The sequence below is a fragment of the Erythrolamprus reginae genome, chromosome 1, assembly GCF_031021105.1.
Source record: "Erythrolamprus reginae isolate rEryReg1 chromosome 1, rEryReg1.hap1, whole genome shotgun sequence".
NCBI lineage: Eukaryota > Metazoa > Chordata > Lepidosauria > Squamata > Dipsadidae > Erythrolamprus > Erythrolamprus reginae.
Genome location: NC_091950.1, coordinates 229,809,280 through 229,832,609, shown reverse-complemented (window position 1 = coordinate 229,832,609; position 23,330 = coordinate 229,809,280). Strand labels below are relative to the sequence as shown.

The 23,330-nt window shown below is 45.7% G+C and overlaps 1 protein-coding gene across 1 annotated transcript in view; it reads left to right on the top strand.

The window, feature by feature from the left end:
• LOC139156626 (WD repeat-containing protein 73-like) overlaps positions 1 to 23,330 on the top strand; it is a 54,501-nt gene that overhangs the window by 14,567 nt on the left and 16,604 nt on the right. Inside the window, exons 4-7 of the mRNA XM_070732481.1 lie at positions 1,579 to 1,646; positions 3,052 to 3,216; positions 18,782 to 18,849; positions 19,952 to 20,040. Coding sequence (XP_070588582.1) covers positions 1,579 to 1,646; positions 3,052 to 3,216; positions 18,782 to 18,849; positions 19,952 to 20,023 — 373 coding nt within the window. The 3' untranslated portion in view covers positions 20,024 to 20,040. The remainder of the gene's footprint in view (positions 1 to 1,578; positions 1,647 to 3,051; positions 3,217 to 18,781; positions 18,850 to 19,951; positions 20,041 to 23,330) is intronic.

The following is a 23,330-nucleotide window of genomic DNA, read 5'->3' as shown; positions in this document are numbered from 1 at the left end:
TCTAATGCCAAGACCCCTTAATACAGTTCCTCGTGGTGACCCCCAACCATAAGTCTAGCGCCAGTTCTCCCAACAGAGCTTTAAGCTGATTGGCAGGAAAGTCAGAGGGACACCTCCATTGTCAAGCGCCTAATTGGTCAGATTGTAAAAATATGTTCCAAGGTGCCAGAATAGAAGCTTTAGTTCCTAACACCATGGGAAATTTGTCTTTTCATTTGGTCTTAGATGACCTCTGTGAAATGATGTTTCGACCCCCAAATCCCCAGGTTGAGAACCACTGCTCTACCACATCATTGCCTGTGGAACTCATTGTGACAAGATCTGAGGATAGTTCTGGCTTGGATGGCTTTGAGAGATATGCAACCAAGGAAAATCTATGCTGCATCTTAGTGGGATGATGGGACACCTTTTGCATTCAGGCTAGAATTGTGCCCACCAACATCCTGACCCACCAATTCAGTTTAGCCTCGTTTATAGCGGCTTTTCTCAACCTCACAAGCTTTAAGATAGATGGACATCAGCTTCCAGAATTCTGGGAGTTGTAGTACATCCATCTTAAAGTGGACCTTTTGTGTGATAGAGAAGGAATTACCGTATTTTTCAGACTGTAAGACACACCAGAGTGTAATGTAAGAGGCACCTTAGTTTTTGGGGAGGAAGAAGAAGAAAAAATTATGCCTCCCAGCATCCATCTGGATAGCATCTTTAGCAAACAGTTTGGAACAGGTATATTAACCTTGCAAAGCTGGTTTTTCAGCTTTGCAAGGCTCCATTTGAGAGGTTGTTTTTTCAGCTTTGCAAAGCTCCGTTTTAGAGGCTTTTTTTTCAGCTCTGCAAAGCTCTGTTTCAGAGCTTATTTTGAGCCTTGCAAACCTCCGTTTTAGAGGCTGTTTTTTCAGCCTTGCAAAGCTCCATTTCAGAAGCTGCTTTTTCAGCTCTGCAAGGCTCCGTTTCAGAGATTGTTTTCAGCCTTGCAAAGCTCCATTTTAGAGGCTGCTTTTTCAGCTCTGCAAAGCTCCATTTCAGAGGCTGCTTTTTCAGCTGTGCAAAGCTCCGTTTCAGAGGTTGTTTTCAGCCCTACAAAGCTCCATTTTAGAGGCTGTTTTTCAGCTTTGCAAAGCTCCTTTCATTTGCTGCTTTTTCAGCTTTGCAAAGCTCCGATTCAGAGGTTGTTTTACCCTGCAAAGCTCCGTTTTAGAGGCTGTTTTTTCAGCTTTGCAAAGCTCCATTTGAGATACTGCTTTTTCAGCTTTGTAGAGCTCCGTTTCAAAGGTTGTTTTCAGCTCTGCGAAACTCCATTTTAGAGGCTGTTTTTTCAGCTTTGCAAAGCTCCATTTCAGATGCTGCTTTTTCAGCTTTGCAAGGCTCCATTTGAGAGGTTCTTTTCAGCTTTGCAAAGCTCCCTCTGAGAGGCTATTTCAGCCTCTGAAAGCTCAGTTTGAGAGGCTGGGCAGGGTTACATTCAGTGTTTAAAAAGCACCCAAATTATCACTCTCTTTTAGTAGGGAAAAAAGTGCATCTTATACCGAAAAATACGGTATCTTCACTGCTCTGTTTCTAATTGATTTGTGCTTTCAGCTTGTTGGTAACCAGTGGGCCACCGGACAGTGTACTACAAGTTTGGCGAACTGAACCAGATGAAACAGGTGAGCCTCTAAGAAACAACAACACTTCTTAACTGGGTTTCAACTTTGGGAAGGCCAGACCCTACTCAAGAGTTTGCAGGGACAAGGATGAAAAGTTTTCTCGTTCCCACAATTTAATTAGTTGCTCTTCTAAAGAAGACACCCGTGTCCTTTTCCATAATGTAAATTCCTCACAACTGTTTGCACGAACCAGTGTTTGAAACTCAAAAACGCAGTGGACTTCAATTCCCAGAATTCCCCAGCTAGCTCTGAGACACACTGACATAAACAATGCTACAGGGTGCGTCCCAAAAGTAATGCAATTTTTTAAAAAGTAATTTATTGAACAGATTTGCACAAACACTTAAAATTCTTCAAAGTACTGTCCTTGGGCTTCTACACATTTTTGCCAGCGACTCTGCCATGACCGGTATGCGCCCTGGAAGGCGTCTTTGGGGACCTCTCACAAGGTCTTCATCACGGCTGATTGGATCTCTTCTATGGACGAAAAACGTGCCTTGCCACAACGCGCTACGAGTCCACGGGTTCCTGGCAAAACACCAGGTGCCAATGCTACCCCCACCCCCATAGTTCTGACGTCAGCCCAGCAGACTTCTTTCTGTTCCCATCCCTGAAAGGAACCCATTTTTTGTCCATAGAAGAGATCCAATCAGCTGTGACGAAGACCTTATGAGAGGTCCCTGAAGATGCTTTCCAGGGCACGTACCGGTCATGGCAGAGTCACTAGAAAAAATGTGTAGAGACCCAAGGACAGGACTTTGAAAATTTTTAAGTGTTTGCGCAAATCTGTTTAATAAATTACTTTTTTTAAAAGTGCATTACTTTTGGAATGCACCCTGTAATTCTATGAATTTTGAAGGGATATCTGAAATTTTGAAGGAATATCTGGACCGGGGTGGTGCAGTGGTTAGAGTGCAGCACTGCAGGCTACTTCAGCTAACTTCTAGCTGTAGTTCTGCAGTTCAAATCTCACCACCGGCTCAAGGTTGATTCAGCCTCCTATCCTTCTGAGGTGAGTAAAATGAAGACCCAGATTGTTGGGGGCAACTTGTTGATTCTGTAAACCGCTTAGAGAGGGCTTTAAAAGCACTATGAAGCAGTATACAAGTCTAAATGCTATTGCTATTGATGAAATTGAATGAAAGCCACTAAAAAAAAACCACTTTCCCCAAAGAAGTTTTAGATTACAGATTAATTGAGCTGGAAGGGATCTTGTAGATCATCTAGTCCAACCCCCCTTCTCATTTGATGATGTTTGTACATCTCTGACATGTTTGCCAGTCTACTCCTTGGAAAACACACACACCATAATTTTTTTTCCAAATCTGTTCCTAAACCGAGAACTACTTATAATGTAAAATGAGGTCTTGTGGAAATTTTTATTTCTTCCTGTCCTCCACCCTAGATATGATGAAGCTACTGAGGGTCATCTCCCCCACAAAGATAGAAGATACTTCCTGGTCCAAAATTGCAACCAGCTGTGCCAAACCGTCCTGCGTCCTCCACGGGCAAAGAATATGCAATCTACAAATGACGGAAATTGAATCAGAGAAAAGTCCTTGGGTCGCTGGTAGGCAGTTTGCTTGAAAACTCTCTCTAAAATACAGTGGTACCTCTGCCTACGAACGCTTCTACTTATGAACTTTTCTAGATAAGAGCAGGGTGTTCAAGATTTTTTTGCCTCTTCTCAAGCTGGCTTTCATGCTTAGAGGCTAGAACCTGTCGTCTTCTCATAATTGGCTCAACATTAAGTTTTTTTGGAGGAGGCATTATTTTTTGATTTGATTTGATTTGATTTGATTTGATTTGATTTGATTTCTATGCCGTCCCTCTCCGAAGACTCCGGGCGGCTTACAGCATATAAAAAACAGTAGGTTACAGTAAGATTAAATCCAATTAAATTAAAATTACATAACTATCTAAAATCCCTGGTTATATTAAAATCAATCACACCCATTCATACAGCAACCATACAAACATTTGTTGGCCAGGGGCTAAGGCCTTTTTAAGGCTTTTTACTAAATCTGCACTTCTATTTCTACTAGTTTTTTCTCATCATTCCTATCACCCTTTTCCTCCCACTTAGGACTGTATGACTGTAACTTGTATCCCAAGATTTTTATTAATATTGTTTCTTCGTTGCTTATTTGACCCCTATGACAATCATTAAGTGTTGTTCCACATGATTCTTGACAAATGTATCTTTTTCTTTTATGTACGCTGAGAGCATATGCACCAAGACAAATTCCTTGTGTGTCCAATCATACTTGGCCAATAATATTCTATTCTATTCTATTCTATTCTGCCCAAGCCTGGCATGAAAATGAGTCTTAAGACTCTTACGAAAGGTGAGGAAGGTGGGGGCAGTACAAATCTCCGGGGGTAGCTGATTACAGAAGGTCGGGGCCCCCACCGAGAAGGCTCTTCCCCTAGGTACCGCCAGGCAACATTGTCTAGTTGACAGGACCTGGAGAAGGCTGACTCTGTGGGACTTAACTGGTCATTGGGATTCATGCGGCAGGAGGTGGAGAAACTTGTTTCTCGGTGCCAGAATTCTCTCCCATTACCCAACTCAGGGGTAGGCAAAGTTGGCTCTTCTATGACTCGTGGACTTCAACTCCCAGAATTCCTGAGCACAGTCATGCTAGCTCAGGAATTCTGGGAGTTGAAGTCCACCTGTCATAGAAGAGCCAGCTTTGCCTACCCCTGAGTTCCAACTCAATTCTTCTTTTCTTCTTGCAGCCTCTGCCAGCCCTGACCAAATCGCCAGTCTGGATTTCCTGGATGAAGCTACCGCTGTGGTGTGCAGTGCCAAAGGGCAGCTGTTCCTTGTGGACTTCCGGCAACAGCAGGGGATTCTGGGAGTGCTTGAGAAGGCTCGGACTCCTTGGGCCCAGACAGAGGGGCGGAACTGGTGTTCAGGAGTGGGTTCTGGAGGGACCCACTGATTGCCCGTCTCTCCTCGGGCGGCTTCGTTGTGTTGATGGATATCAGACACCCTTCCAGCCCCTTAAAAATGGCCCAGTGCTGTGCACCCACCTCTAATCTTCATGGGGCAGAGTTCCTGTCCATCCCTAACCCCAACCCTAACCCTAATTTCTGCTCTCGAGATAAGAGGAGAAACGATGCACAAGTCGGTCAATGCTCTGGTCACTGAGTAGCACCAGAATTGTCTCTGAGATGAAAAATGGATTAACATATGTAGGTATACATATACGAGGGTTCTTCAAATATACAACGCAGGATTCCTTTTGCTTATCCAAATGGTAAAAGGCCCTCATTTCTGCTCTCGAGATAAGGGGAGAAACGATGCACAAGTCGGTCAATGCTCTGGTCACTGAGCAGCACCAGAATTGTCTCTGAGATGAAAAATTAATTAACAGTTATACGTAGGTATACATATACGAGGGTTCTTCAAATATACAACCCAGGATTCCTTTTGCTTATCAAAATGGTAAAAGGACCTCATTTCTGCTCTCGAGATAAGGGGAGAAACAATGCACAAGTCGGTCAATGCTCTGGTCACTGAGCAGCACCAGAATTGTCTCTGAGATGAAAAATGGATTAACAAAATGTGTGTATGCAAAGACAAGGCCAAGGAATAGAGCACAGCCAAGCAGGAACATCATCAGGATTTTGGCTGCTGTCCACAACCAATCCCGAACCTTTTTTCCCCTTTGACTCATCTCCCACCAGCCTGAGCTCCAGTTGTTCATGCGTCGAGATGCCTATTGGCGTCTGGTCCAGCTGTCCAGAGGAGGCCTGTTGGACACAGAGGTCCTGTTGCTTCTGCAGGTCTTTGATGCACTTCTTCCGGTCGTCTTGGACTGTCTGAAGATTTGTGGCTTTGTCCTTCAGTTGGCCGGAATGGATTCTCTCCACGTGGTAGTTGTGCTCCATCCTCGCCAGTTTGTCCTTCAGGTTATGCAGGTAGTTTTGAACCTCCGAAGGAAGGTTCCGCATCTGTTTGAGTTCATTCTCTTGGGCGGGCTGGTTCTCTTTGAAGACGGCCACCTGGCTGGTGACCTCCTGCATTTCCTGGTGGAGTTCTTCGTTGGCTTTCACCAAAGACTTGTTCTGCAGCACTAATTCCTGGATCACCGTGTTGGCCTGGTCCAACCTTTCTCGGATGTCCTCCACAGTTATCTGCAAGTGTTCTATGGCGGACTTCAGGTAACCCATTGTCTCCCTGAGAGACCTCTGCTGCTCTTTGATGCATTCCTTGTCTTTGAGGAACATCTTGTTCTCGGAGTCCAGGTAGGCTAAAGTCCCTTTCAGTTTTTGCTAACACAGAACTGCCAATGCAATACTCAGATTGAGGATTCCTTTTCCCCAAGTGCATTATTTTACATTTGGAAACTTCGGAGTTTCCGAGTCTTCGGAGAGGGGCGGCATACAAATCCAAATAATAAATAAACATTAAACTGCAGTTTCCATTGCTTTGACCATTTATCTAGTAAAGCTAAATCATTTACCATATTACAGACGCCTCCAGGAATATCAACCCTATTGCACACTTTAGAGTCATCGGCAAATAGGCAAACCTTCCCTACCAAACCTTCCCCTATGTCACTCACAAACATATTAAAAAGAATAGGACCCAGAACAGACCCTTGTGGCACACCGCTTGTAACCTGTCTCTGCTCAGAATACTCGCCATTAACAATGACTCTCTGATGTCTATGCTTCAGCCAGCTTGAAATCCACTGAACTATCCAGGGATTAAGTCCAATCTTCACTAATTTATCTATCAGCTTTTTATGTGGAACCGTATCAAAGGCTTTGCTGAAGTCCAGAAAGGCAATATCCACGGCACCACCTTGATCCAACACCTTTGTGACATAGTCAAAGAAATCAATGAGATTAGTCTGACATGAATTGCCTTCAGTAAAGCCATACTGATTTGGGTCCAATAAGTTATTGTTTTTTAGGTACTGATTTATCCTCTTTTTGAGTAGAGTCTCCATCATTTTAACTATAACTGAGGTCAAGCTAACTGGCCTGTAGTTACCAGCTTCTTCTCTACTGCCCTTCTTGTGGATAGGCACAACACTGGCCATTCTCCAATCCTCAGGAACATCTCCTGTTAACAGGGATTGGTTAAACAAATCAGTCAGGGGGGTAGCAATGACAGATCTGAGTTCTTTAAGAACTCTGGGGTGGATGCCATCTGGACCCATTGCCTTATTTATCTTTAATCGTTCAAGTTCTTCTAAGACATCGGCTTCTAAGATCACTGGAGCTGAATCCGTACAGTTGGAAGCAATGCTATATCCCTCTATAGTATTATTTTGTAAGGTGTCTTTTGAGAAAACTGAACAGAAGTAGCTATTGAAATGGTCAGCAATCTCCTTATTCCCATCAATGCATGTATTATTCCCGGTACTAAGCTTCGTGATGCTGCAGTTTTTCTTCTTCCTATCACTAATATATCTGAAGAAGGTTTTATCCCCCTTCTTTACAGATTTGGCAATTTCTTCCTCTTTTGAGGCTTTAGCAGTATGTATTATCTGTTTCGCCTCCTTCTGTCTCATTTTATACACCTCTCTATCAGCTATACTTCCAGACTCTTTATACCTCCTATAGGCAGCCTTTTTTTCATTGACTATAGCTTCTTACATCATTGCTAAACCATAGCGGTTTCTTCTTCCTTTTACCTTTAGTTATTTGCCTTACATACAGTCCTGTGGTTTTTAAGATGGCCTTTTTTAATACAGTCCACTGGGTGCTCGCTCCTGCCATTTTATCCCTCCCCTTTAATTCATTATTTAAATATTCCCCCATTGCATTAAAATTTGTTTTTCTGAAATCCAATACTTTGGTTGCAGTATAGGATTGCTCACAGTCAGTTTTTACATCAAACCACAAACATAGATGGTCACTGCAACCTAAATTTTCTCCCACCTTGACCTCTGAAACCCAATTCCCATTCGTAAAAACTAAATCTAGAATATTCTCCCCTCTAGTTGGTGTCTTAACCAACTGTGCCAGAGCTGCTCCTGTAAAGGCCTCTACTATATTCTTACTTTTGCATGTAAGGGCGCTGGGGATATTCCAGTCAACATCAGGCATGTTGAAATCACCCATAACCACAATATTTCCCTTTACTGCCATTTGGGTAATTTCATCCACCATCTTGTTGTCATATTCCTCAGATTGCCCTGGAGGCCTATAGATCACCCCAATTCTAATGACAGAACTGTCTTAATTTTGCATGCAAATCCAGAGAGTCTCCAGATCTTTACACGTATTGTGAATTAGTGTTGTTTTTAGACTTTCTTTAACATAAATGGCTGCTCCACCTCCCTTTCTCTCTATTCTATCCTTTCTATACAGTATATATCCTGGTATGGATATTTCCCATTCATTAGAATCCTTAAACCATGTCTCAGTTATGGCAACCAGATCCAAATTATCTCTAGATATTATGGCCATTAACTCACAGAGCTTGTTACTCAAGCTTCGAGCATTCGTGCACATTACCCGAAGAACATTATTTTCATTATTAGTTTGCCCCTTATCATCAACAACTACATCTTTTCTATTTACAGCTCCCTTTTCATAAGCTTCCAGAAACTGATTTATCCTCATTGGTTGGGGACAGAAATCATCCACATCAGTTACATCTCTGTCCCCTTTACCTAGTTTAAATGCCTGTCCAAAAAAGTTCTGAATTCCTCACCGAGCACCTGGGTACCTCTGTATGATGGATGCAAACCATCCCTCTTAAACAATTCCCTATTAGACCACCTACTGACATCATGACTTACATAGCCAAAACCTTCAGCTTTACACCACTGCCTTAACCACACATTAAACTCTGATACAAGTTGTTTTATCCTCCTGGCCACAAACTGGTAATACCTCTGAGAAAGTCACTGAATCAGTTATTTTACCCAGCTCCACACTTAGACATTGAAAATCTCTTTTTACTACATTAACATTTCTCTGGCACAAATCATTTGTGCCAAGATGCACCACCACATCCACATTATTACCTTTACTCACAGCCTTGACAATGTTTGTAATCCGCCTCCTCTCCCTGCTGGCAGTGGCCCCTGGGAGACACCTCATCACCTTCACCACATCCTTACTCAGTCCCAAATCAACACCTCTAACAGTCGAGTCACCCACAAGAAAATGTGTCCTCTTTTTATTTCTACTAACTGCACTTGATGGATTGGTGACACTATGCACCTCATTTACAACAACTTCTCCTTTGAATATCCCCTCATTCTCCGCCTGAGGGGCCTTGCTAATACCTACAACAGCCTTACTATTTAAATCTGCAAGAACATTATAGGAATTTGATACAGAGAGACGGAAATTGCTATGTTTTTGCTCGACTGCACGTAATCTTCCGTTACAGACAGTTGTCCACACAGCCCTCCTCCTCGGGGGGGGGGGGGGGGGTGCTGTGGAAGTGGAGGCTGCACACATGGCTGCATTACAGCACGTGGCTGGGACAAAATTTCCACTTCTGCCTGCAAGCTACAAACTAAGGACTGCAATCTAGAGATCTCGCCATAGAAACTAGATGTCCTTATGCAAAGAGGGCAGCACCCCAAGTTCCACAAGGTACTACGGAACACAACAGCCAAACAAGTGTTACACTGCACCAAGCCAGTCATCTTAACACTGAATTGAAATACAAGTACTTAGCAAGAAAATCAGCAACCCCTATTGCTACCAAACTTTGCTGATTTTGGTTTACAGTATATGAGTCGCGCGCCGTCAGTAAATTCAATAAAATTCAAAAAAATACAAAATGTAAGGAGTACTACCTTTATGTTCTCTCTCTGTGATCTGAAAGTCAAACAACATATAAAACATATTCAGTTTCAGTAGTGTTCTTTATATGCACATAGATATAGTTATTTGCTTATCATCAATTAATATTTTCTCTCACTACGTACATATATTTATTTGTTATGTTGAAGACATAATTTGTCAACCATACTATTGACTATGACTATCAAGTGACCTAATATTAAGTATTTGTAACTAGTAATTTCTACCTTTGGGGTCACCACGGCAATCAAACTGGGATATTTTGAGGTCAGTGTTTGGGCTCCTAATTTACAGATGTTTTTTAGTGCACATTATTGTTAGCTGGCTGACTCCCGACCCCTTATGGAGGTGTGTATCCAGTGATGGACTCCTGCGGGTATGGTCAGTTATGCAGAACAAGTAGAAAATTTTTAGTCAGGTAGGCAGAACTAGTAGAAAAATTTTGAATTTTTTTCTTTTTTTCCCTTCTGGGCTCCGGGTATGTTTTTCCTATTGCACTAAATGAGGTTGAATGTGTATAATTTTAGAAGAGATGTGTGTGTCTACCAGTGATGGGCCCCAGCCTAAACAGTAGGGAACGCTGTTCCGGTGGCGGCCATGTAGCGCATAGTGTAGCTCCAGTGGTGATGCTGGGCATGCATATATGTGCATGCGCCACCGGCATTTCCCCGGACCTACGCCTGCCCTGCCCCACCATGAGCACTGCCTTCCCCTGCCGTTTGTCCCTTGCTTGCCTCTCACGCCGGCTCACCATCCGCGTGGAAATGGGCAAACAAGTAAGTGCCCGCTCGGCACTGCCCGCCACCGTTTGTCCACCGGTAACCGCCTGCTTGCTGCCATTCACTCACTCGCCTCTCGCTCTTGGAGTGAATGGTGGCAGTGCTGGAAGTGGGGGGAGCCGGTGTGGGAGGCAAGCGAGTGGCGAGTGGCGGGGAAGGCAGTGCTTACGGCAGGGCAGGCGTAGGTCCGGGGAAGCGCCAGTGGCATGTGTACGCCCGGCATCGCCACCGGAGCTAGGTTACTGGAACGGCCCAGAAGCATGCCCCCTGCTTCCCTCTGGGTTACTGGAACGGGCCAGGAGTGCGCGCGAGCACAATTTTCAGAGGTTTTTTGGCTTCTGCGCATGCACAGAAATGAAAAAAACCAGAAATCGCACTTGCGCGCATGCATGCACACACAAGGGCGGAAGCAGGGACATGCTCCCAGCCCGTTCAAGTAGGGATGGGAATGGTAGCCCACTCCTGGTATGTACATACACATACAATTGATATAGTAGATAATGTATATTTTTGTGTGCCTGTGTGTAATAAGTATGCGCACATTTGGCATATATAAACAGAATTAAATAGTATAGTTTGGAAGTTTAGTAATAGTAAATATATAGGGAAATTGTATCTCTTTGAGGGAAGGAGAGACCAGGCACTCTAACCCAAACCCTTGAATTGAGTGACATCAAGTTGGCCACCTTTAAGCCAGTCACATGATCTTTAAGCCACCTCCCGGTCACATGATTGTCAAGCCAATCCCACCTGGTCACATGGCTGGCAAGCCACACCCACAAAATAAGCCACGGCCACAATGTGATAGTAATAATTTTGGTAGCCCTTCACTCTGTGTACCTTTTCCATGGTAGATGGTGCGATTAAGTCCAGGGTGTGGAGGTTTCTACTGAAGCAGGTATGACCACTTCTTTACTGTAGTGTTGAACCCCACTTTTCTAACCTCGCCCCCTATACAAGTAAATACTGTTCTGTCTGGGTTTTCCCAGACCTCAACACCAACTGAAAAAACAGCCAGACACTCTGGTAAAAGCCAAAAGTATTTTATAGCTGGAAAAAATAAGCACAAAGGAAAACCTGTCTTCACAACAGACAGGCTAGAATACGTTACAGCAGGGTCCTGATGTCCAGTCAATACCACAAGCTTCTTGCTGGCACCCCCCCCCCCCAAGGTTTCAATAGTCCAAGGCACAAACCAGGATTGTAAGCCACCAAAGTTCACAGACAGGTCTCACGAATCTCCAAGATAAAACTCCACAAGCCAGGAAGGGTGGGTCCGCCTTTTAACCATTCCCAAAAGCACCACACCCAAACCCAGCTGTGACCTCTAATGCTGGAAATACTTAGCCAATTGAGTCCGTCTCTGATTAGCTCTCCTTTGTCGCATATCTATGATGTCTTGAGCATTTTCCCCTAAGGAATCCAGGCTGCTTGCTGGGGAGAGCTCCCCCTGGTGGGACTCTGGCTGTCCTTCTTCTCCAGCCTGGGATTCCTCTTCCTCGTCAGTCTGCACCTCCTGTTCCTCAGCCTCTCCCTCTGAGCTGGAAACCGACAGAAGGTCAGCCATTCCCGGAGGGGTCCCAGACTGAACCACAACAAATACTAAATAAAACAATTTTACAGTCGCTTTTTCTTTCTTATCTGGATATTTTGAACCTGATCTTGCAAGTGCTGCCATCCAGAATAGTCAACAATGCTGGAAATGTTGACACTTGCCATGGTCCTCCAGCCAATGAGATTCAGAGGAGCAAGTGATGTCACAAAAAATGGATTGGATTTAGCTTGAACCTGAAATTTTGGGGAAAAACCAATCCTCTGGTTGCCTTTACATGAGAGGGCCTGGCCCATTTAATTTTAGTAGCAAACTAGTAAGACATTTTGGCAAGCAAGCCATGAATTAGCTTCAACCAGAGTTAGTCCATCTAAATCATTTTATATAAATGTTGGCTTAATAGAGCCATTCTTAAAATCAGCAAGCAGCTACTTTCATAGATACCCAAAGATGCTTCCTATACCCTACGTATACCCTACGTAGCTTCTTCCCCGGTAATATCCCTTCATGGCACCGGACCAGGGTATCTACGAGACCGCCTTCTGCCGCACGAATTCCAGCGACTGGTTAGGTCCCACAGAGTTGGTCTCCTCCGGGTCCCATCAACTAAACAATGTCATTTGGTGGGACCCAGGGGAAGAGCCTTCTCTGTGGCGGCTCCGACCCTCTGGAATCAGCTCCCTCCAGAGATTAGAACTGCCCCCACCCTCCTTGCCTTTCGTAAACTCCTTAAAACCCACCTCTGTCGTCAAGCGTGGGGGAACTGAAACATCTCCCCCTGCCTATGTAGTTCTTTGTGTATGTATGTTTTCATATATTGGGGTTTCTTGCTTTTTTTTTTTTAGACTTTTTAAATGTATTGTTATTTTAGATTCTAACTATTAGATTTGTCATTATATATTGTTTTTATTATTGCTGTAAGCCGCCCCGAGTCTATGGAGAGGGGCGGCATACAAATCTAATAAATAATAATAATAATAATAATAATAATAATAATAATAATAATAATAATAATAATAATAAATAATATCACTCTACTAACCAAAGCATACAAAACTTTCACCAGACCAATCCTTGAATACAAGCTCATCTGTCTGGAACCCACACTGTATTTGGGACATAAATACATTAGAAAGCATCCAGAGATATTTTACAAGAAGAGTCCTCCACTCCTCTACTTGCAACAGTATATCGCAACCAGACTTGAAATCCTAGGCTTAGAAAGCTAAGAACTATGTCACCTCAAACACGATCTAAGCATAGCCTATAAAATCATCTGCTACAACGTCCTTCCTGTCAACGACTACTTCAGTTTCAACCACAACAACACACGAGCACACAACAGATACTTAAAGTAAACTGCTCCGAACTCGACTGTAGGAAATATACTGCTCCAAAAAATAAAGGGAACACTCAAATAACACATCCTAGATCTGAATGAATATTCTCATTGAATATTTCATTTGCACAATCATTCCATTTGCACAACAGCATGTGAAATTCAGGGGTAGGCTGCTGCCCGGTTGGAGCTGGGAAACGCAGTGAGGTAGCGAAAATAAAGCTCCAGCCCAGAGCACTCAATTTGCACAGAAAGATGTTGAAAGAAAATGTAGGGCGTCCTGCATAACCCACGCCCACAGTATGGTAGTAAAAATTTTGGTAGCCCTTCACTGGTGAAATTGATTGTCAATCAGTGTTGCTTCCTAAGTAGAAAGTTTGATTTCACAGACGTTGGATTTACTTGGAGTTATATTGTGTTGTTTAAGTGTTCCCTTTGTTTTTTTGAGCAGTGTTATGTATATTAGGGGGTTGGACTAGAAGACATCTTAGGTCCCTTTCCAGCTCTATTCCTAATTAAATTAAATTAAATTGAATTGAATGAATTAAATTAATTGAATTGAATTAATTGAATCGAATGAAAGGTTGATCCACTGCATTCATTCACAAGACAGGAGGGAAGAAGTCCAGTCTTTCCTGCAAGGAGAGACAAACTGTACATTTTATTCCAGGAATACTTAAGATAGAGTTAACTTTAGGTGAGTGTTCCTGCGTGTATTGTGCCAAACCCAATGAGTCAGTCCCTTCTGCCCGCAGGCGTACAGAATCTTGGCTAACGCTGGCCCGGACCAGATCACAAACCCCATTGTCCACAGCCAATGCACAAAGCGACAACCTACTAATTCCCTCAACTCTGTCAACCTTTTTATTATGTCTGCACTTCTATTTCTACTAGTTTTTTCTCATTCCTATCATCCTTTTCCTCCCACTTAGGACCCTATGACTGTAACTTGCTGCTTGTATCCTAAGATTTTTATTAATATTGTTTCTTTATTGCTTATTTGACCCCTATGACAATCATTGTGTTGTATCTTAGGATTCTTGACAAATCTATATTTTCTTTTATGTACACTAAGAGCATCTGCACCAAAGACAAATTCCTTGTTTGTCCAATCACACTTGGCCAATAAAGAATTCTATTCTATCTATTCTACACCGCCGGACGAGCTCTCTCACACGCTCTCTGCTGCCACCTCCTGGCCTGATCTGGGAAAGACAGGAGGGGCGTCTTGGGGGGGGGGAGAGGAAGAGACTGAGAAGGGGCGGAGCTTGTATTCCTGCCCCCGGAAGAGATGACGTTACTCGTTTACCCGAAGGCTCACATGGCCGCAGCTGTGATGGAGAAAGAGGAGGAGGAGGAGGAAGCGTGGTTGATGGACTCCCTGAGGCTGTGAGTCGCCTTCCTTGGCCCGGGGAGGCAGGAGGGGAATGCAACCCATCCTCCCTAGCCAATTGCGCTCCCCACCCATGCTCCAGCGCGATGGGAGTTCCACCTCGTTGTCTGTGGAGCAGAGGTCTTCAAACTTGGCAACTTTAAGACTAGTGGACTTCAACTCCCAGAATTCTCTAGCCAGCTAAGCTGGCTGGAGAATTCTGGGAGTTGAAGTCCACCAGTCGCCAAGTTTGAGGACCCATGCCGGCTGGAGAGGCTTTTGCAACCCTTTGCATCTTTGCCTAGGAGGGAGGGGCTCTTGGTGGTGGTGGGGTGCTGAAGCCCCTCCCCAAGTCTGCCCCTCCCGCCTCCCCTCCTCTCCTCCCCCACCGGCTTTTTTTTTAAAAAAATGTTTTTTTAAATCTTTCTCCACATCAAAAACATACATAGAAACATAGAAGATTGACTGCAGAAAAAGACCTCCTGGTTCATCTAGTCTGCCCTTATACTATTTCCTGTATTTTATCTTAGGATGGATATATGTTTATCCTAGGCATGTTTAAGTTCAGTTACTGTGGATTTACCAACCACATCTGCTGGAAGTTTGTTCCAAGCATCTACTACTCTTTCAGTAAAAAAATATTTTCTCACCTTGCTTCTGATCTTTCCCCCAACTACCCTCAGATTGTGCCCCCTTGTTCTTGTGTTCACTTTTCTATTAAAAAAACACTTCCCTCCTGAACCTTATTTAACCCTTTAACGCAGAGGTCCCCAACCGCCGGTCCGCGGACCGGGACCGGGCCGTTGGGGTTTTCCAGCCGGTCCGCGGCGCCGCTGCCCTCCCGGCAGAGGACATTATACAGGACAGGGTGGGGCGTCGGGCAGGGCGGGGAGAATCAGGAGGCTCCTTTGGCGGCTGGGGACTGCCTGGCTTTGTGATTTTGGCTGGGGGGGGGGAGTTAGGAAGGTCCTACTTCTCCCCCCCCCAGCCAAAAACTCAAAGCCTATCTGCTGGATACGGGCGATGAGCGGGACGAGCGGCGCGGAAGCCGGTGGCTGTGGCAGCTGCTGCAAGAGGCTTCCGCACCGCTCTGTCCCACTCATCGCCCGTATCCAGCAGATAGGCTTTGAGTTTTTGGCTGGGGGGGGGAGAAGTAGGACCTTCCTAAGTCCCCCCCCAGCCAAAAACTCAAAGCCTATCTGCTGGATACGGGCGATGAGTGGGACAGAGCGGCGCGGAAGCCTCTTGCAGCAGCTGCCACAGCCACCGGCTTCGGCGCCGCTCGTCCCGCTCATTCCCCGTGTCTGGCAGAAGCTGCTGCCCGAGTGCTCTTGGCTGGCGGGATTCAAAGTGCTGGGGTGGGGGGTGTCCTGACAGCCCCCCCACCCCAGTGCTTCGCCTCCCGCTGGGACACCCCCCACCCCAGCACTTTGAATCCCGCCGGCCAAGAGCACTCGGGCAGCAACTTCTGCCAGACACGGACAATGAGCGGGACGAGCGGCGGCGAAGCCGGTGGCTGTGGCAGCTGCTGCACGAGGCTTCCGCGCCGCTCGTCCCACCCATTGCCCGTATCCAGCAGAAGCTGCTGCCCGAGTGCTCTTGGCCGGTGGGATTCAAAGTGCTGGGGTGGGGGGTGTCCCAGCGGGAGGCGAAGCACTGGGGTGGGGGGGCTGTCGGGACACCCCCCACCCCAGCACTTTGAATCCCGCCGGCCAAGAGCACTCAGACAGCAGCTTCTGCTGGATACGGGCGATGGGTGGGACGAGTGGCGCGGAAGCCGGTGGCTGTAGCAGCTGCTGCAAGAGGCTTCCGCGCCGCTCTGTCCCACTCATCGCCCGTATCCAGCAGATAGGCTTTGAATTTTTGGCTGGGGGGTGGAGAAGTAGGACCTTCCTAACTCCCCCCCCCCCCAGCCAAAATCACAAAGCCAGGCAGCCCCCAGCCGCCAAAGGAGCCTCCTGATTCTCCCCGCCGTGTGGAGAAGAGTGGAGGGCTGCGTCACTAAGCTCCACCCCTCCATAAACCCACCCCCATATGACCAATGCTCCCCCCCCCCCCCGGGCCGTGGAAAATTGGTCTAGCTTAAAGCCGGTCCCTGGTGCAAAAAAGGTTGGGGACCTCTGCTTTAACGTATTTAAATGATGTTTCAATCATGTCCCCTCTTTCCCTTCTGTCGTCCAGACTATACAGATTGAGTTCATTAAGTCTTTTCTGATAAGTTTTATGCTTAAGACCTTCCACCATTTGACATAAGATGACATTTGACATGACATAACATCAGGTACATACCTATCACCCATTTCCTCCTACTTATGACTGACTAACTTGAATTGAATGGGTATGAGTATTTTTATGGTCTTATTTTATTTTTATTTATCTGTTTGGTCAAGTGCGTATTGGGGGTACGTAAAGCTATAATAATATTCACATACATGATACTAGTAAAAAAATTAAAAGAAAAATTAGGACAGGGGACGGAGGGCACGCTGGTGCACTTATGCACGCCCCTTACTGACCTCTTAGGAATTGGGAGAGATCAACAGTGATTAGTCTAAGGGTAAAGTTTTGGGGGTTGGGTGATGATATTACAGAGTCAGGTAGTGAGTTCCATGCATCAACTACTCAGTTACTAAAGTTGTATTTCCTGCAGTCGAGTTTGGAGCGGTTTACATTAGGTTTATATCTGTTGCATGCTCGTGTGTGGTTGTGGTTGAAGCTGAAGTAGTCGTTGATAGGAAGGACATTGTAGTAGATGATTTTATGGGCTATGCATAGATCGTGTTTAAGGTGACGTAGTTCTAAGCTTTCTAAACCTTTTATTTATTTATTAGATTTGAATGCCGTCCTTCTCTGAGGACTCGGGGCGGCTGACAGCATATCATATAACAATACAGCAGAATGACAAATCTAATTAAATTTAAAATTACACTCTAAAAATCCAATATTTAAAAACCATCATACCAGTTCAATCACACAACATATTCTCATTTCGTTGGCCATGGGGCTAACACCTAATTGCCCCTGATTGGATTCAGGATGTTATATATTGTTATTTTATATGTTGTTAGCCGCCTCGAGTTTGAGAACTACTGCTCTAAATCCTTCCCTGAGTGGATAATTCTAGTTGCAATTTTTAAAAAAATTACTTCTATACTTCAATCCAACTTAATAAACAAATATCATCTACTAAATATACTGCTCAAAAAAATAAAATAAAGGGAACACTCAAATAACACATCCTAGATCTGAATGAATGAAATATTCTCATTGAATACTTATTCTGTATAAACTTGAATGTGCACAACAGCATGTGAAATTGTCAATCAGTGATGCTTCCTAAGTGGACAGTTTGATTTTACAGAAGTTTCATTTACTTGGAGTTATATTCTGTTGTTTAAGTGTTCCCTTTATCTTTTTGAGCAATGTATAATCATTAATACTTCTCAATTTCATATCCATTACTCTTGGTATATACAGTGAGGCTGGTGTATTAAGTTCTCCCACTTAAAAAGATGAGAGAGGCCTGTAAGCCTCCTATTTTGGTTTTTGGAGGACAGAAGGGAAAGGGGTAAGGGGGAGACATTTAAATATGTTAAATGGTTAAATAAGGTTCAGGAGGGAAGTGTTTTAGTAGGAAAGTGAACACAAGAACGAGGGGGCATAATCTGAAGTTAGTTGGGGGAAAGATCAGAAGCAACGTGAGAAAATATTATTTTACTGAAAGAGTAGTAGAGGCTTGGAAGAAACTTCCAGCAGACATGGTTGGTAAATCCACAGTAACTGAATTTTATTATTATTATTATTGTTATTTATTAGATTTGTATGCTGCCCCTCTCCGAAGACTCATGCCTGGGATAAACACATCCTAAGATAAAATACAGGAAATAGTATAAGGGCAGACGAGATGGACCAGGAGGTCTTTTTCTGCTGTCAATCTTCTATGTTTCTATGTAAGATGGAGCATTGCTGCCTTCATTGGGATACAGAATTGATTCAAGCCAGTGACATTTTCCTTTTCCGTTCTTGAAAATGCCTTCCCTCTCCCCAAAAGCTGGGGGTGGTGCAGTGGTTAGAGTGTAGCACTGCAGGCTACTTCAGCTAACTGCTAGCTGTAGTTCAGCAGTTCAAATCTCACCACCGACTCAAAGTTGACTTAGCCTTCCATCCTTCCGAAATGGGTAAAGCGAGGACCCAGATTGTTTGGGGGCAATATGCTGATTTTGTAAACTGCTTACAGAGGGCTTTAAAAGCACTATGAAGCGGTATATAAGTCTAAATGCTAACGCTATTCATCTTGCTTAGATACAATGACCTGCATCTCTTTGAACTTCCTGGGCCCACCAGAGTCATCGAATGGACAGGAGACCAATGTAAGTGACCGTTCATTGCTTTTCAATGAGTTGGGGGCAGCTGCGGTGGGGAGGGTCTCCCGAGGAGGGGTTCCCCCCACAAAATTGGATCCAGCATGACTTCTGCTAAGCAAGGCATTGGTAAGTGAGTCATGCTTGATTTTATGATATTCAGTGTTCCCTCGCTTTTCGCGGGGAATGCGTTCCGAGACCGCCCGCGAAAGTTGAATTTCCGCGAAGTAGAGATGCGGAAGTAAATACACTATTTTTGGCTATGAACAGTATCACAAACCTTCCCTTAACACTTTAAACCCATAAATTTCAATTTCCCATTCCCTTAGCAACCATTTAGATTATTACTCACCATGCTTATTTATTAAAGTTTATTGAAAAAATATTTACTAAAAGCAGACGAAAGTTTGGTGATGACGTATGACTTCACCAGGTGGGAAAAACCGTGGTATAGGAAAAAAACCCGCGAAGTATTTTTTTAACTAATGTTTTTGAAAAACCGTGGTATCGACGTTTCACGAAGTTCGAACCCACGAAAATCAAGGGAACACTGTATATTTTTTGCCACGGTTGTTAGGTGTATCACTGTAGTTATTCTGTGAAATATTCACTTGTTCAATGAATAATTCACTTGTTCAATGAATAATTCAAAGAGCCGGGGTGGTGCAGCAGGTAGAGTGCTGTACTGCAGGCCACTGAAGCTGACTGTAGATCTGAAGGTCAGCGATTCAAATCTCATCACCGGCTCAAGGTTGACTCAGCCTTCCATCCTTCCGAGGTGGGTAAAATGAAGACCCGGATTGTGGGGGCAGTAGCCTAGCTTTGTTAATAAGTGCTATTGCTAACATGTTGTAAGCCGCCCTGAGTCTAAGGAGAAGGGCGGCATAAAAATTGAATGAATGAATGAATGAATGAATGAATGAATGAATGAATGAATGAATGAATGAATGAATGAATGAATAAATAAATAAATAAATAAATAAATTTGGCTTCCCTTTTTCTGTGCCATGGTGACTTCGAATGATTGCTCGATGGGTGGTTGTAAGTTGAGTTGTAAGTCTGGCGGTTTGCCTGTTTGCAACGCTGAGACTCATTGTGATTTGCTCCCTAGGCATTTGTGTGGCTGGATACGAGAATGAAAGCAGGAACGAAATTCTGCAGCTGCTTCTGCCTCCGAGGCTGATCGCGAAACAGAATAAGGTAGAGATTACCCTGGGCAGGGTGGTATGCAACTTGGTGGCTCTCTGGGGCAAAAGTGCCCTGTGGAACTCCCCTCCATTAGATGTAGGGACTGCTGTTAACTAAGCTGTTCACCTGGATGGCTTTCTCGAGAAATTGGATAAATTCACCCAGGATAGAGAACCCAATATCGGGATTTGCATTACAAGGCGGTTCCCAACTTACAACCGCAATGGAACCCCAGATTTCTGTGCTCGGCAAGGTATTTGTTAAGTGAGTCTTGCCCCTTTTTGTGAGGTTTCTTGCCACTGTTGTTAAGTGAATCACTGCCATTAGTAACAAGATTGTTAAGTGAATCTGGCTTCCCCCTTGATTTTGGTTGTCCAAAGGTTGCAACAGGGGATCACATTTTTGTACAGTGGTACCTCGTGATACGAACCCCCCGTGATACGAACATTTCAAGATACGAAATTTTTTGCCTCTTCTTACGAACTTTTTTTGACTTACAAACCCACCGCATATTGCAAAATGGCGCTCTGCTGGGCGCCGCCGCCCGGCTGTCACCTTTTGAAACAGCCGGGGGCTTCTCAGCATTCTCCCAAACCGGAACCCAAACTTTTGCTGAACTTTTCGGGTTCGGGTGGCCTTCGTGAAGCGCCGCCCCCGCCTGTCACCTTCTGAAACAGCCAGGGGGCTTCTCGGCATTCTCCCGAATGCCAAACCTGCAAGTTCGGCAAAAGTTCGGGTTTGGGTTCCGGAGGCCGCCAAGAAGCGCCCAGCTGTTTCAGAAGGTTACAGCTGGGTGGCGGCGGCCGGCAAAGCGCCGTTTTTACAATCGGCGGTGGCATTTTCGGCCAATCTGGAGGCTGAAACGGAGGTGCCAATCTGGCTGTAAGGTTCTGAAACAGCTGGGCACTTCTCAGCGGCCTCCGGAACCCGAACCCGAACTTTTGCCAAATTTCCAGGTTCGGCATTCGGGAGAATGCCGAGAACCCCCCCGGCTGTTTCAGAAGGTGACAGGCGGGGGGCGGCGCTTCGCGGCGGCCTCCCGAACCCGAAAAGTTTGGCAAAAGTTCGGGTTCGGGTGAACGCCGAGAATCCCCCCGGCTGTTTTAAAAGGTGACAGCCGAGCGGCGGCGCCCAGCGGAGCGCCAGTTTGCAATTCCCCCCCCCCTTGCACACATTAATCGCTTTTACATTGTTTCCTATGAGAAACATTGTTTTGTGTTACGAACTTTTCCCCTTACGAACCTCCTTCCAGAACCAATTAGGTTCGTAAGACGAGGTATTACTGTATTTAGTTTTGCATTTTGTATTTCAGATATACAGTGGTACCTCTACTTAAGAATTTAATTCGTTCCGTGACTAGTTTCTTAAGTAGAAAAGTTTGTAAATAGAAGCAATTTTTCCCATAGGAATCAATGTAAAATAATAATAATAATAATAATAATAATAATAATAATAATAATAATAATAATAGATTTGTATGCTGCCCCTCTCCGAGGACTCAAATAATGTGTGCAAACCCATTAGGAAAGAAATAAAAGCTCGGAATTTGGGTTAGAGGAGGAGGAGGAAGAAGAGGAGGACAGTCGCTGCCCAGAGCGAAGGGAGCATTTCTTTTTTCTTGGCGCTGGCAAAGGTTTATTCCCTCTCCAAGTGCCCAGAGAAAGGAAAATGCTTTGTTCGCTCTGGACTGCCAAAGCCTTCTTAAGCACCATTGAAATATATAGAACCTCTAGTAATTACAGGATACATTGATATTGGATTAAGTAATCTAATGTAGAAGTGAAAGTTTGAACTAAGATTGGCATAATAGAGAGTTTGATATTCTTTATACCAGAGGTCCCCAACCGCCGGTCCGCGGACCGGGACCGGGCCGTTGGGGTTTTCCAGCCGGTCCGCGCGCCGCTGCCCTCCCGGCAGAGGACATTATACAGGACAGGGTGGGGCGTCGGGCAGGGCGGGGAGAATCAGGAGGCTCCTTTGGCGGTTGGGGGTTGCCTGGCTTTGTGATTTTGGCTGGGGGGGGAGTTAGGAAGGTCCTACTTCTCCCCCCCCCAGCCAAAAACTCAAAGCCTATCTGCTGGATACGGGCGATGAGCGGGACGAGCGGCGCGGAAGCCGGTGGCTGTGGCAGCTGCTGCAAGAGGCTTCCGCACCGCTCTGTCCCACTCATCGCCCGTATCCAGCAGATAGGCTTTGAGTTTTTGGCTGGGGGGGGAGAAGTAGGACCTTCCTAAGTCCCCCCCCAGCCAAAAACTCAAAGCCTATCTGCTGGATACGGGCGATGAGTGGGACAGAGCGGCGCGGAAGCCTCTTGCAGCAGCTGCCACAGCCACCGGCTTCGGCGCCGCTCGTCCCGCTCATTCCCCGTGTCTGGCAGAAGCTGCTGCCCGAGTGCTCTTGGCTGGCGGGATTCAAAGTGCTGGGGTGGGGGGTGTCCTGACAGCCCCCCCACCCCAGTGCTTCGCCTCCCGCTGGGACACCCCCCACCCCAGCACTTTGAATCCCGCCGGCCAAGAGCACTCGGGCAGCAGCTTCTGCCAGACACGGACAATGAGCGGGACGAGCGGCGCCGAAGCCGGTGGCTGTGGCAGCTGCTGCAAGAGGCTTCCGCGCCGCTCGTCCCACCCATTGCCCGTATCCAGCAGAAGCTGCTGCCCGAGTGCTCTTGGCCGGTGGGATTCAAAGTGCTGGGGTGGGGGGTGTCCCAGCGGGAGGCGAAGCACTGGGGTGGGGGGGCTGTCGGGACACCCCCCAACCCCAGCACTTTGAATCCCGCCGGCCAAGAGCACTCAGGCAGCAGCTTCTGCTGGATACGGGCGATGGGTGGGACGAGCGGCGCGGAAGCCGGTGGCTGTAGCAGCTGCTGCAAGAGGCTTCCGCGCCGCTCTGTCCCACTCATCGCCCGTATCCAGCAGATAGGCTTTGAATTTTTGGCTGGGGGGTGGAGAAGTAGGACCTTCCTAACTCCCCCCCCAGCCAAAATCACAAAGCCAGGCAGCCCCCAGCCGCCAAAGGAGCCTCCTGATTCTCCCCGCCGTGTGGAGAAGAGTGGAGGGCTGCGTCACTAAGCTCCACCCCTCCATAACCCCACCCCCATATGACCAATACTCCCCCCCGCCCCCCGGGCCGTGGAAAATTGGTCTAGCTTAAAGCCGGTCCCTGGTGCAAAAAAGGTTGGGGACCTCTGCTTTATACTGATGTAATGTAATTTTTTTTAGTGTAAGGTGGGAAAAAGATTGTTTTTTTCTTTTTTTGAGGTTTTCTCATTTGATAATATTATATACGTTCTATAGAATGCTTTT